Here is a 15,324-nt window from a genome sequence, read left to right on the forward strand (position 1 = left end):
CAGCACCGACTGCGTGCGCTCATTGAGACCGAGTCTAACTCCATGCAGAGAAAAGAGATGCTCTGAACCGGGGTGAGCTTGCTCTTTTCCCAGTTGACCCGAAGCCCTAGACAGCTGATATGACTGAGCACCAAATCCCTGTGCGTGCACAGCAACTCTCGAGTGTGTGCTAGAATCAGTCGAGATAGTTGAGTATGCAGATGTCCACTTCCCTTAATGGGGAAAGAGCTGCCTCTACAACCTTCGTGAAGACGAGAGAGGAGGCCAGCTCCATTTTTACCCGTATGTCCGAGGGAGTGGCATTCAAATTCCACTCACCAATTCTCATTGGCCTTCTCAAAGAATGGGAGGTGTGCGGGGCTTTCGAGAGAGACCCGTAGTATGACTACATCAACACGATGTCGAGTGAGTGACAGAAGGGGAACTAAGCAGAACTTAAAATAGTACTTGTAACTATTTTGTGTACACTGTGTATTATAGATGTATTATAGGAACTGAGGTTGAAATCCCAAAATACAAACCTTTGGCTAAATTTATGCCATTGGCATTAACAGCCAAAATGATCGAAAAAACTAAAATGAAGAAGACAAAAATGTCCCTAAGGTCGCACAAGGGTTAAATGGAATTAGTTTTAAATATTGATACAATTACATCATTGAATAATATGAGTAAACAAAGAAAGAATTAAGTGTGATTCAAAGGTGTCAAAAATATAGCTACTGGTGCTCATCTGAATACGATGCACAACTCCTAGACAAAGGCACTCATATGGTGAAGATAAAAATGCCTTTATTCAACTATATGACTGTATGGCAACATTATTCAATAATATTATGATGCTGATTATTATACTTTTTTATTTATTTATTTTTGCTTTTCAACAGACTGTGATGATGTTGAGAAAGCACAAACATATAGGGGGAGACTGTTTGACTCAATAAAGACATCCTTTAGATTTCCATCCTTTCTATCCTTATACATATACGGGTTCTATTTAAGCTTTCACCCACACAACAAGCTGGATTATAAGTAATAATGTTTCAGTAGCTGAAGGTTTCCTGGAATGTTCTTAAAACATTATTGACGAGTGTCAGTATTAGAATTTAGACTGCCCTCTTCAGGTTGAAACTTGTATTGCCCTTGTGAATACATGCGCCTTATATACTTTCCCAAGATTTCATATGTAACAAAGTTCGAATAATAATTTTCTTTATTCCTCTTTTTATTAAATCAAACAAACAAACAAAAAAAAAATCCTGTGATCTCATACTTGTGTAATCATGTTGTTTAGTCATGTACTCTTGGTAAGTGTGTTCATGGATAAAGCAAGATTAAGTCAATTTTGTGATGTAGGCTATAGTATATATATATATATATATATATATATATATATATATATATATATATAAATATATAATTATACTTTTCGTTGCATTATTTTCTCTGTGATGTCATGAAATATCAGAAAATGTATTATGTTTGAAGTAAGCTGTTATCAGTGTCTTTATCTGAGCAGGTGTTCCAATGCTATTTATAGGCTTCAGTGTTTCCTCTCTCTGAAGTCTTTTAAGTCTCCCATAAGATATGAGACTTCAGCTTCCCTCTGGCATGCGTGCGCCTTCAGTGAAGTGTCTCTTTTAGGTGGAGGAGGAGTCCTTTTCATCAGAGCTGACGTTATTTTTATATATATGGTGAAATCAGAAATGCCTCTTCTGATTTGCCACTGAAGTTGTTTGGTGGTTTCCTCTGTTCTTTCTAATAAGGTAATATTGAGTGTGATTGGAAGATTTGGGTTGCTTTCTGCTCTTAAGGGGACTGACAGGAGCCACTTTCTTCAGTGTCTTTCTTCAGGGCGAGCAGAGGAGAAACTTGTGCTGAGTTCTGAGCTGATCATCACACAGTGTTTGTTTCGAGCAGATGAAGATGTGGAGCTCTCTGATGCTTATGTTTCTGTTCTTTTTGGCAAAACTCATCACATCTGGTAGGTACAAATGTAGGGTCAAGGAAGAAAATAAAAAAAAATCTGAATTTAAACATTTATAATGTAAATTATTATTATTTAAATAATGCTACTGTCCATATGCCACACATTCATTTATGTGTACTTAAGAGGTTTATGCTGTTTTGTGGATTTATTTTGACATCTGTTCTCCTGCTTTTTCTCCTGTCTTTCTTACCCTCTCTCTGCCTCTTGTCTGTTTTAAAAGAAGATACTGTGAATGTGAGGTTGGTCGATGGTGACAGTACCTGCAGTGGTAGAGTGGAGGTTCTTCATAGAGGACAGTGGGGAACAGTAAGTGATGATTCCTGGGATTTGGTTGATGCAGCAGTGGTTTGCAGAGAGCTGGACTGTGGTGAGCCTGTAGATGTGCTGCGTAATGCTCATTTTGGACCAGGATCAGGACCAGTCTGGATGATTATTGCAATGTGTACTGGATCAGAGTCCACACTGAAGAACTGTGGGGCATTAGGATGGGGTAGCACTTACTCCTATCATGGAAACGATGCCGGAGTCATCTGCTCAGGTGAGCTGCTCCAAACTTATTACATCCTTGTAATTTTCACCAGTACTTTATACTGTACACAAAGAAGCACAAAAATGTTAACCATTCCTTGATGGTTCCCATCCCTATCTGAACAGCTGAGACCATTTATTCCTTCAGGAAACATCTAAATATTCATCTCTTCCTTTAGCAATTTATTCAAAACTGTTAAATAACTCTTAAAATTAAACGTTTCGTCTCACTTTCAGGTCAGTTTTATTCTGTACTATTCTGAACAATTTTATGTTTTCAAGTGTTTGCAAAATGAATACATTTACATGCATAATATGTTCCTCTGTAAACATAATTGCTTCTTATTCTGCAATTCCCAACTACATTTCTCAACTTAACTGTTTTCTTATTGTTTCTTTGTATATTAAGATACAAATAGAAATATATATTGAATGTTTTTATGTCTAAATGTTGGATACTTTTCCGTTTGACATTACTGAGCCATGAATAACAAAAAGACACAAAAAGTTAAATGATATTAACTCCTGTGGATATATGATGGCAGTCCTGTTAATATGGTCAATTGTTGACCTACCTGTTAATATTAGCAAAACTCTTTCTATACATGAAGTGTTTTTTATTTCTGTTAACCATTTTCTGTAAATTATCGGTGTCCTCTTGAACAGAAGTGAGGTTGGTTGGAGGTTCTCGCTGCGCTGGGAGATTAGAGATATTTCATGAGAACACGTGGGTTTCAGTGTGTGATGCTGCCTTTGACCAGCAGGATGCAGAGGTTGTGTGTAGAGAGCTGGATTGTGGGGCTCCAGTACAGGTGCTGGGAGCAGCTGCTTTTGGCAAAGGAGAGGGGCAGATGTGGACAGAAGAGATTCAGTGTAGAGGCAACGAATCTCTGATTCATCTCTGTCCATCATCATCATCACATGCAAACAACTGTTCTCATGACAACAGTGTTGGACTGACGTGTGCAGGTTTGAAGTAATTTTCTTTCAAGATTCAGATCTCTATTCCCAGATTAAAAATGTATCTATTACTTTTTTGTTTTGTTTCGTATCATTTAAATCTTTATGTTTTTCTTTCTTTCTGTCAATGTGTATTCATTCCTCATCCATTTTGCTCAATATTTAGACAGTAAGAGAGTGAGGTTGGTTGGTGGTAACACTCCCTGTGCTGGAAGAGTGGAGGTTCTCCATAGAGGACAGTGGGGAACAGTCTGTGATTTGTACTGGGATTTGGCTGATGCTGCAGTGGTGTGTAGAGAACTGGACTGTGGGGAACCGGTAGATGCTCTGAGTGGTGCTCATTTTGGACCAGGATCAGGACCAGTCTGGATGAATGGTGTGTCCTGCAGGGGGTCAGAATCTACATTGAAGGACTGTGGTTCACTTAAATCCCCTGATCATTGTTATAATCATAATAATGAAGCTGGGGTCATCTGCTCAGGTGAGCTGTTCCAAATGTTTTACAGCACAGATGATCCACCTGATTTTATAATATTTGAAATATTTATTCTAAAGTTAAATAAATTAATATAATTTCCAGCTCTAAGATAAATAGCATGCATTTTATGTATGTAATCTCTTGCTTCTTCAGGGGTCAGGCTTGTTGGAGGTTCTCGCTGCTCTGGGAGATTAGAGATACTTGATGGAAACACGTGGGTTTCAGTGTGTGATGCTGCCTTTGACCAGCAGGATGCAGAGGTTGTGTGTAGAGAGCTGGACTGTGGGGCTCCTGTACAGGTGCTGGGAGCAGCTGCTTTTGGCAAAGGACAGGGTCAGATGTGGAGAGAAGATATTCAGTGTAGAGGCAACGAATCTCAGGTTCACCTTTGTCCAACATCACCATCACATGAAAACAACTGTTCTCATGACAACAGTGTTGGATTGGTGTGCACAGGTTGGAACAGATGTTCTTTATTTTACTATTTTAAATAACATTTATAATCCTTAGATTGACTTTTATTTTATTATATACAGTGTTTTCTCATTTATTCTTTCATTTTACTCTTTCTATCTCTTTCCACTCATTGTCTCTTTATTCCTCACTCTCTCTATTCGATCTATAGACCGTAAGAGGGTGAGGTTGGTTGGTGGTCATAATCCCTGTGCTGGTAAAGTGGAGGTTCTTCATAATGGACAGTGGGGAACAGTGTGTGATGATTACTGGGATATTGCCGATGCTGCAGTGGTGTGTAGAGAGCTGGAATGTGGAGAGCCTGTAGATGTACTGAGTAATGATGAGTCTGAACCAGGATCAGAACATATCTCGATGAGTAATGTGATGTGTACTGGCTTTGAGTCCACCTTAAAGAAATGTGGTTCAGTAACAGACAAAGATCAAGGCAAGTGTTCTGATAAGAAGGCAGGAGTCATTTGTTCAGGTGAGCTATTCCAAACCTCAACTTATTATTATATCACTGATGATGATCTATATTAAATAAACCCTGCATGCATAATTGTGCTATTGATGTGAAGTGTTTTCATATTAAAAGTTTATATGAATGCTCTTTAAACAATGTTATATTTGCTTAATGATTGACCAACTATGGCAGCATTTACAGTATGTTGTTATTATTATGTTATTAAATGTTGTTATTTCTCCATAAAACAATTTCCTTTTTAGGGGTCAGACTTGTTGGAGGTTCTCGCTGCTCTGGGAGATTAGAGATACTTGATGGAAACACGTGGGCTTCAGTGTGTGATTCAGCCTTTAACCAGCAGGATGCAGAGGTTGTGTGTAGAGAGCTGGACTGTGGGGCTCCTGTACAGGTGATGGGAGCAGCTGCTTTTGGCAAAGGAGAGGGTCAGATGTGGAGAGAAGAGATTCAGTGTAGAGGCAACGAATCTCAGATTCACCTCTGTCCAACATCATCTCCACATAAACACACCTGCTCCCACGAAAATGATGAGGGTCTGCTGTGTGCTCGTGAGTGTAAAATGAATATGAGAATGGGATTTTCTTTATTATTCTTAAAGGGTTAGTTCGCTCAAAAATGTAAATCCTTTCATGATTTACATACCTTTAAGCCATTCCTGATGTTTTATAAACAGATTTTTGTGCATACAATGAAAATGGGTGCCATCAGGCAGCTGGCTGTTTGATGGTTCAAAAGGGATATTAAGGCAGCATAAAAGTAATCCACATGACTCCAGTCGATCAATGAATGTCTTCTGAAGCAAATCAATATGTTTGTGTAAAAATAAATAGATAATTAGAACTTTATTAACTTCCTGCAAGCAGTCGACACATCATTGACGTAAGCAAAATGACACGCGTTCACGTGAGAATTTGGAAGTGTGCACTTTGTATACAACAGAGTAACGAACTTCATGCAAAAGTAAGTTCATTCAAACAGAAATACAGCGCTGAGTGGAAGCAACAATTTAAAGTTAAAACATTTTAATTATCAATTTGTTTCTTACACCAACCTATCAGTCTGCTTCAGAAGACAATTGATTGACTGAAGTTGTGTGGATTACTTTTATGCTGCCTAAATATGCCTTTTGGAGCATCAAACAGCTAGCAGCCTGACGGCACCCATTTACATGCATTGTATGCTCAAACTGAGCTGAAAAGTGTTTGTAAAAAATCTTCACTTCAGTTCTGTTGAAGAAGAAAAGTCATACACATCTGGGATGGATTAAAGGTTAGTAAATCATGGGAGTATTTTATTTTATTTGGGTGAAATAACCCTTCACATTTTATCATAATCTCACCAACACAACAGCAAAGTGGGCTATCACATTTTTAAAATATGTCCGTATATGTTTCTTTCATTACTTGTAATTCTCTTAGACATTCTCTTGTAATTTTTCTAAGACATACGGAATGTGAGACTGGTAAATGGTAACAGTCGCTGTGCTGGAAGAGTGGAGGTTCTTCATAGAGATCAGTGGGGAACAGTATGTGGTCAAGCCTGGGATATGGCTGATGCTGCAGTGGTGTGTAGAGAGCTGGACTGCGGGGAACCTGCAGATGCTCTTGGTAATGCTTATTTTGGACCTGGATCTGGACCAGTCTGGATGAGTGCTGTATTATGTACTGGATCTGAGTCTTCACTGAAAAACTGTGGATCAGAATTGTTTGGTAAACCCTTCTGTGGACACAATGATGATGCTGGAGTCATCTGCTCAGGTAAAAGACATTGATGTCCTTAACTGCTCATTTAAAGGAAATTCCTTTCTAACTGTTTGGTCATCGATCCATTGTCAAACAAATTTGTTCTTTGTGAACAACTGCATGTCTTATTGAAAATATCCAGTTGTCACATAGCAGAGGGCAAATCTAATTTGGCAAATGTGATTTTTATCTATTTACATCAAATTAAAAATATGCCATTTGTATTGTATTAAATTATGCTTTGAAACTTGCCACTCTGAATAAATTAGTTTTATCTGTTTTGTTTTATGAAATACACAGAGCACAAAGAGACCAGACTTGTTGATGGACCTCATCTGTGTTTTGGGAGATTAGAGATACTTGATGGAAACACGTGGGTTTCAGTGTGTGATGCTGGCTTTGACCAGCAGGATGCAGAGATTGTGTGTAGAGAGCTGGGATGTGGGGCTCCTGTAAAGGTGCTGGGAGCAGCTGCTTTTGGCAAAGGAGAGGGTCAGATGTGGACAAAAGAGATTCAGTGTAGAGGCAACGAGTCCCAAATATTCTTCTGTCCACAGCAATCTTCAAGCAATAACGGCTGTTCCCATGACAATTATGTTGGGATTAAATGTTCTGGTTAAGTATAAGTATTTGTCATCTCTTTGGATATACTGTATACATCCAGAACATACATGTTCATTTAAGTGAGTTTTATTGCTCTGTTCTGTTAAAATAAGCTCTGAGTTTTACATCCAGGTTACACAGCACTAAGACTGGTGAATGGTTCAGACTCTTGTTCAGGTCGAGTGGAGCTTCAGTATCTCAGGGAATGGGGCACAGTGTGTGATACATGCTGGGATATGAGAGATTCAAGTGTCCTCTGTAGACAGCTGAATTGTGGGATTGCTGTGTCTGTTGTGGGATCGGACTGGTTTGGAGAGGGAAGTGGTGATATCTGGGCTGATGTGTTTGATTGTCAGGGGAATGAAACACAACTCTCACAATGTCCCATCTCTTCATGGATTCGAGCTGAACGTTCTCATAGTAAAGATGTTGGAGTCATCTGCTCTAGTAAGAACACTTCGCACTGCTGTTTATGTTATTATTAGACATGCTATTCTTAGAAGATTCATAACACTTTAAAAAAAAAAAAATTATGATAGTATAATATTATCCTCATTGAAATTTCAAATCTTCTCTTCAGATTCAGCTCTGGCTCTTCATGATGGGCGAGTGCGGTTGTCTGGAGAGAGAGAGTGTGAGGGGGAAGTGGAAGTTTACATCCATCAGGTCTGGAGGAGAGTTCTGCTGGATTCCTGGAGTCTCACTGAATCCTCTGTGGTCTGCAGACAGCTGGGCTGTGGCTCTGTGCTGAACTTCTACAGCTCATCTTCATCCAGTCCTGAACACAGTCATGAGTGTGTGATGGGATTCCAGTGCTCTGGGAGTGAAGATCATCTGGGGAACTGTAGCTCTCCACAAACTCTCAACTGCAGCTCTACACAACAGCTGTCAATCACCTGCCTTGGTCAGAACAACAATAGCTAGGCAATTGTATTATCAAGACTAGTCATTAATGTGCATGTGCAATTACTGTTTTCTCTCTCTGTATATCTGATCTCAGGTCGTGAGTCCATCAGGCTGGTGGGTTCTGGAGGAGATTGTGCAGGGAGGCTGGAGGTTTTTCATAATGGCTCATGGGGGACAGTGTGTGATGACTCCTGGGATATTAAAGATGCCCATGTGGTGTGCAGACAGCTGCAGTGTGGAGTGGCCCTCAGTAACCAGCAGGTACCAACCTGGTTTGGTCCTGGTTCTGGACCAATATGGCTGGATGAGGTGAAATGTGAGGGGAATGAGTCATCCCTGTGGAACTGCTTGTCTCAGGTCTGGGGAAAACATGACTGTCAACACAAGGAGGATGTAGGAGTCATGTGCTCAGGTTAACATTTAAACAGTCATTTGAACAATAACTTATTTTGAACATTTCAATGCTGGTGCTGTTTGTGTCTGATGGTTCACAACATCCAGTGTGCTTGCATTGTACATTAACAGAGTGTGAGATTGGAGGTTGATTCAAATGCTTTTCTAATCTAGAGTTTAGAGAGATCAGATTAACTGAGGGCTGTGAAGGGAATGTGGAGGTTTTCTACAATGGATCGTGGGGTAATGTATGCTGGAACCAGATGGACAGAGACACAGCGAGTCTGATCTGTCAAGAGCTGAACTGTGGAAGATCTGGTGTTGAGTCTGATTCATCATCAAGAGTTAAATCAGCTCATAACTGGCTAGATAAAGTGACATGTTGACCACATGACACAAATCTGTGGCAGTGTCCATCATCACCCTGGGGACAGAATGAGTGTTATGAAGATGAAGTGGCCCAAATCACCTGCTCAGGTAAGATGATGATTAAATATTCTAAGATGGTTTCAGTTGTCATGTTTCTTTAAAAATAAATTTTATGTGCAGTGTATTAATTAAACGATAATAAACTAAGTAAACAATGATACGTTAAGTAAAGGTTTGGGAAAAGGGTAAAGTAAATTAAGCTAAATTAAATAATGCACTGAGAGATTTGATGAATGTAATATCCTAATGTTCTGTTCAGTTCTGTTAATTTTATCATGTTATAATCTCAGAGAAGGAGAGTTTGGAGTCTCCTCGCAGTCGTCTTCCATGTTCCACCTCACGATCGTCTCTTCATAGACAGTGTTCAAGTACATTTTTTTTATTTATTTTTTTGACAACAAACAGTTTTAAATTATTATTTCTGTAAGTCTGTATTTTTTCTATATAAATATCTCTGTATGCATAAAAAAAAATATAAAATTTTTAAAGACTTTTCATTTTGCCGATAGTGTTGTTAATTTCTGATGTGTTTCCTCATCTGTGATGTGTGATTCAGAGCATGTTCCTCTGAGACTGAGTGGAGGGAAGGGCCGGTGCTCTGGGAGGCTGGAGGTGTATCATAACGCTGTGTGGGGTTCAGTTTGTGATGATCAGTGGGATATCAGGGATGCTCAGGTGGTCTGCAGGCAGCTGGGTTGTGGAGCAGCACTGAGTGCTGATGGGAATGCAGCCTTTGGTGCTGGTGAAGGTGTTGTGTGGCTAAACAGAGTCGAGTGCAGAGGGAATGAGATTCACCTGTGGGACTGTCCTCGCTCCCTAAATAACCACACTGACTGCTCACACAAAGAAGACGCTGGACTCACCTGTGCAGGTGAGATTATTACGCTGTGTTGAAACCAGAACTGCATTCATCTGAAATACTTAACACAAGTAACACTGTTAGAAACTTTTAGAGCTAATTACATTTGTTGAAGTAATATATTCAAGATGGCAATGATTTCAAACAATAATGTGTTTGTTTTTGCATTGACAGATTTGTCTGTGTCCACGACTCCTGCCACAGCAACATCAGCTTTTCCTCCAGTTTCACAGACAGAAAGGGGACCAGTGCGATCAACATCAATCCCTCCTCCACAAACTCCTCCATCAGATTTTCACTCCATCCCTCCAGTGGTTGTGTTTGTTCTGGTATCTGTGCTCTTACTGATCTTACTGCCACTCATTGTACTGATTCAGCAGAACAGAGTGATGAGGAGAGGTACGACAGATACAAACATAACATACAGTTCAATTCTGACACCATCAACTAAAACAACAACTGCATGTTTTTTCTTTATTATTTTGTAATATTGTAACTTCAGTGTTGTCATATTCAGTGTGTCATCAGTCATGTTTTGTGAAATGACCGCAGGTTTGTCTGTCTTCTCTCACAGCTCTCTCTAAGAGGAGACACAGGACTCTGTCTGAAACAGTTTATGAGGAGATCGATCACAGGCACACAAACAGACACAGTCACTTCACTCAGAGGGGTGAGTTAAGTAATCTGAGAAATATTATTTAAACCTCCAAGTTTGATCATTTACATGTGTGAAAAGTTTCTCTTTATTAAAAAGACACTTTATTGTCTTTATTCAGTTGGCCTAAATACATGTGACTGTGTAGGCTAATGGTTAGATAAATGTGTGTGTGTGTGTGTGTGAGTGTGTGAGCGTGTATTTATCACTTTGTGGGGACCAAATGTCCCCATAAGGATAGTAAAACCCGAACCTTTTGACCTTGTGGGGACATTTTGTCGGTCCCCATGAGGAAAACAGCTTGTAAATCACACTAAATTATGTTTTTTGAAAATGTAAAAATGCAGAAAGTTTTCTGTGAGGGTTAGGTTTAGGGGATAGAATATAGTTTGTACAGTATAAAAACCATTATGTCTATGGAAAGTCCCCATAAAACATGGAAACACAACGTGTGTGTGTGTGTGTGTGAGCGTGTATTTATCACTTTGTGGGGATCAAATGTCCCCATAAGGATAGTAAAACCCAAAATGTTTGACCTGGGTTTCTACATTTTATCGGTCCCCATGAGGAAAACAGCTCGTAAATCACACTAAATTATATTTTTTGAAAATGTAAAAATGCAGAAAGTTTTCTGAGAGGGTTAGGTTTAGGGTTAGGGTATAGAATATAGTTTGTACAGTATAAAAAAATTATGTCTATGGAAAGTCCCCATAAAACATTGAAACACAATGTGTGTGTGTGTGTGTGTGTGTAGGTGTGTTTTGAAACCTGGCATGTGTCTTTAGTTTATTTTTTTGGAAGATAACAATATTGGAGTATATATATATATATATATATATAACATTGTGTATTTGTCTGTAGTATGTGTGTTTGTATGCATGTTCTTCTGTTCATTAAGCAGTTCTCAGTGGCACATGATTTGCACTGTCCAAGGAATTTGAACCTCAGTTGGAATCATGAACATGTTTCTATTTATTCTGCTCACAGGAAGTTTCCTCTCTGAAGAACATCATTCTGGGTATGAAGATGCCGATGAGTTCCTCTCAGGTTAGAGGGTCGTTTAATTGATATTTACTGTTTCTCTAAGAAACTAATACAAATTAGGCATATTCTCAGAGCAAAGATATGTGTGAAGTGTAATTCAGAAATTCCTTGCATATACTGTATATATTTTTTTCTTTTTTTCCTTTTGGCACAAACACAATCTTCTCTAATAATTAATTTAACGTTATCATCTTCAGCACAATCTGCCAGTATGGACAAGTATGATGATGTCAAACCCACAAATGGGCTGACAGGTCAGTGTCTTTCTGATCACATAATTACACTGACAGTTGATTTAGCAACTGATAGTGCCCATGACCATTTAGTGATTTCTGAAAATATTCTCTTTGCTTAAACAATTCTAGAAGAGATCAAGATGGTGAAGAAGAACACAGCAGATAACTATGATGATGTCATCACTGCTGGACTGAGACCAGATTATGAAAAAGGTGTTCTTCTCGCATATCATTATTATCATCTGTTCTAGAAGTTTGTTTTGACTTTATCTCAATATTTGTACATGTAGATCACTCACTTGATCGCTATGATGATGTCATCCCCATAGAACAGAATGCTGATACTAAAGCAGGTATGTTTATTAATACAGTATATCACCCTTCTAAACTGGAGCCCATTGCAGATATGAAGCTTTATTATTTATTTATTTATTCAAATATGTTTTATTTTTGCAGATGACATCCATGAGAGGTATGATGATGTCGTCACCACAGGACAGAACACTTATCCTAACATGTGTGTACATTTTATTGTTCTTCTACAATAATGGGTGCAGCCTATTAATTATTATGTTAGTTTTGAAGTTTTTATTATAGCACTTAACATAATGTATTTGTGTCTGTTTTGGGCAGTCAGCTGAATTATGATGATGTCATCACAAGTGGACAGAGCTTTAGAAACCTGATGGGTGAGTCCTATAAAAAGTATTTTATTTAAGGCAGATGCTATTTGCACCTTGGTGAAAACAATGGTGTATGCTATTTACACCCCAGTGCAAATAGTGGCAGATATTATTTGCACCCATATTTAAATTCTATCATTCAGTCTGTTTATTGTGTTTATTTAGAGTCCCACATGCACACTACATTAACCTCTAACCCTTAACCTAAACTTAAACTTACCTTTTAAACTTAACCTTACCTTACTTGTAATAAAACCTCAGGTTTTATTACAGTAACCATGGTTTCACGTGGGAATGAGTGTGATCGATACACCCCGCCTCCTGATCAAACCTCTCTCTGCACTCTCCGACATTCACTGTGACAAAATCACTGCGATTAAATCAGCATTTATATTTAATTGTATGTATTAATTTAAGTCATATTAAAGATAATATTAAGAGTGGAAACAGGAAATCAGATGAGAAAAACAGTGGGACAAAAGGCAGGTTCGAACTGCAGTTGCTAGAACAACAGTACTTATTCACACAATCTTTACACTTCACTCCACTGCAGCAACGTCTATTGTTTAGTTTGTCATATATTTCTGTTGTTCCACCAGACTATTGGGGTTCAAATAGCTGCAATGTGTGGCAGATGCTGTTTACATTGAGGTGCAATTAGACACTTTATTTTAAATCCTTTATTTGACACATTTCTAGTCTGATGAAATAGTCCTGATACTACCTTGCCACAATAGAAATAAACCATGTGAAAAAGGTGTACTTGTAATTACAGTGGAGGAATTTTCTCTCTTGGTAATGGAGAACAGAATTGATTGTCGCAAATGAACATTCTTTTATTTTAAGCAACTGCTGCTTATTTAATCTGATTAACAAAAGTGATGTAATCATAACTCATAACAAGATGATCTTGTTCTTTAATAACAGACTATGAGGATGTGGAGGTGAAGCCAATCAAACTAGGAGGAACTGAGTGACCAAGAGACCCCATCAACTTTTCATTATTTTTTGGCATTTTATATTCTATTTTTTTTTCCTTTATTTTTTAACCTATTTACATAAGTCAGTTTGCATCACCTTTGACATTTCATTGAAATTTACAAATTACAAATGAGCAGTTAAAATCTTTAAAACTTTGACATGTTCTCACTTTTAAAAACAATATACGTATATACAGTACATGTGGGTTTATGCTTGATGCTTTGCTTCAAACTGCATTCTCAGATTTCTTAGGCTTTTTTTACAAATAAACTTTAGAAATGTCAGATTGAACGCTGCTTGAAAATCCTGTTTTCTTAGTCTGTTCCTTTCACCCGGTGGAATAAAGTAGTTTTGCACACATCTGGTGTTGCAAACATAATAGGCAATCCCAGATTATTTGGAATATGCAAAAAATCTGAAAACGATACAATTTTATGATCATATTAATATATGATATATATTTTTGTACATTGGCACCATACTTGAGAATGATGGTCTTTCTACCCCATCTTCTGGAATAAACCAGTTTTGCAGAGTTAAAAGTATACTTGGCATAGTATAATCACAGAAATGAGTTTACAATATAGAGAAAAAGTTTCAAAAAGTAATTATTCTCTATATTGTATTTAGTCTATTTTTCCTCTCACTTGTTTAATCAAGTTTAGATTAAATACGGTGCTCTTGGTAAGCATCTATTTACTGATATAGTTGAGTTTAATTTGAGTTTATAACATTCTAACATAACATTTAAATAATGATTTTGGATCCTTGTCTTGAGCAGTTAGTTATCAGTACATCTATCTCTGCAGTATGAGGGGTCATTCAAGAAATAATTAATGCATATTGTGCGAGTATGTACTGGTCCACTGGTTGTATATACGGTTTCATGACAAATTTATGAAAAAATAAAAATAAAACACACAATTTTGGAGGGTTTAAAGGCAGAAATTTGAAGTTTATAATTTTATAAAAGCACTTACATTAATTCTTCTGTTAAAACTTGTGTGTGATTTGAGCTGTTAAGTTGTTTATATTGCCATATTTACAATCATTTTAGGGTTTGTTGGCATTACGTCATCATGGAAACAGAGTTGTAAAATTGGCTATAACTTTACACAGAAAAGGTTAGTACACAATAAACAATCACAATAAAATCCTGTTTACACATATGTTGTTTATGTCTTTGGCTGTACTTTTGAAAAAGTGAGTATTTTAACATTTAATTATTGGCACCCATTTACTTCCTTTGTAAGTGCCTCACTGGAACCAAGATTTTTGCTTTTTTTTTTTTTAAGAAAAGGAGGGGCAATTGAAAATGTATTTATGTGGTAATCAATATTATGCCACAGATGCTGTCGATTGAGCTTAACTTGTGTTTAACCTGGAATATTCCTTTAAGGCATCCTCATATTGAACATATCTCCTTTCTAAATATATGCATATAGTGTGGTGTTCTTATAACCCTCCATTATTTAATAAAATTGTTTATGAAAAGAATGAAATTATTTATAGTTAACTTTTATTTGGTAGAGATTATCTTTTCTGAATAGTTGATATGTTTCTTCCTACTGCCAAAACTAAAATCTATGGGCATTGGTGGAAGAATACATAACTCGATAATGGATAAGTTTGAGCAAATAGTTATGATAGGATAGCATTAAAATATATACATTTCTATATAAAGAATGATACTCCCCAAATTACCAAGAATAATTGATGCCAGTTTAAAATTATGATAAATTGTCACACTACCATACCAGACATGCAGACAACAGTAGATGAAGAAGAGATATGGGCTAATAGTGGAGTTCTAACTTATCAGTTTTACAAAAAGAAGTATATTCCCAAAAGTAAATATGAAACTGTACGACCAGTATTGGAACAGCCTCTGGTAATGAGGCAC

The 15,324-nt window shown here is 37.5% G+C and overlaps 1 protein-coding gene across 1 annotated transcript; it reads left to right on the top strand.

The window, feature by feature from the left end:
- Nucleotides 1-4,214: 4,214 nt before the first annotated feature.
- Nucleotides 4,215-14,612, top strand: LOC127638848 (scavenger receptor cysteine-rich type 1 protein M130-like). The gene is given in 20 exon segments (XM_052120587.1): nt 4,215-4,409; nt 4,579-4,893; nt 5,136-5,438; nt 6,333-6,647; nt 6,933-7,124; nt 7,368-7,682; nt 7,816-8,139; nt 8,236-8,553; nt 8,709-9,011; nt 9,254-9,331; nt 9,520-9,834; nt 9,997-10,221; nt 10,397-10,492; nt 11,465-11,524; nt 11,719-11,775; nt 11,887-11,970; nt 12,048-12,110; nt 12,214-12,274; nt 12,391-12,446; nt 13,368-14,612. Coding segments are annotated over 20 exon segments (3,648 nt in total). The 5' UTR covers nt 4,215-4,291; the 3' UTR covers nt 13,418-14,612.
- The last annotated feature ends 712 nt before the right edge of the window (nt 14,613-15,324 follow it).

The sequence above is a fragment of the Xyrauchen texanus genome, chromosome 47, assembly GCF_025860055.1.
Source record: "Xyrauchen texanus isolate HMW12.3.18 chromosome 47, RBS_HiC_50CHRs, whole genome shotgun sequence".
In the NCBI taxonomy this organism is placed as follows: domain Eukaryota; kingdom Metazoa; phylum Chordata; class Actinopteri; order Cypriniformes; family Catostomidae; genus Xyrauchen; species Xyrauchen texanus.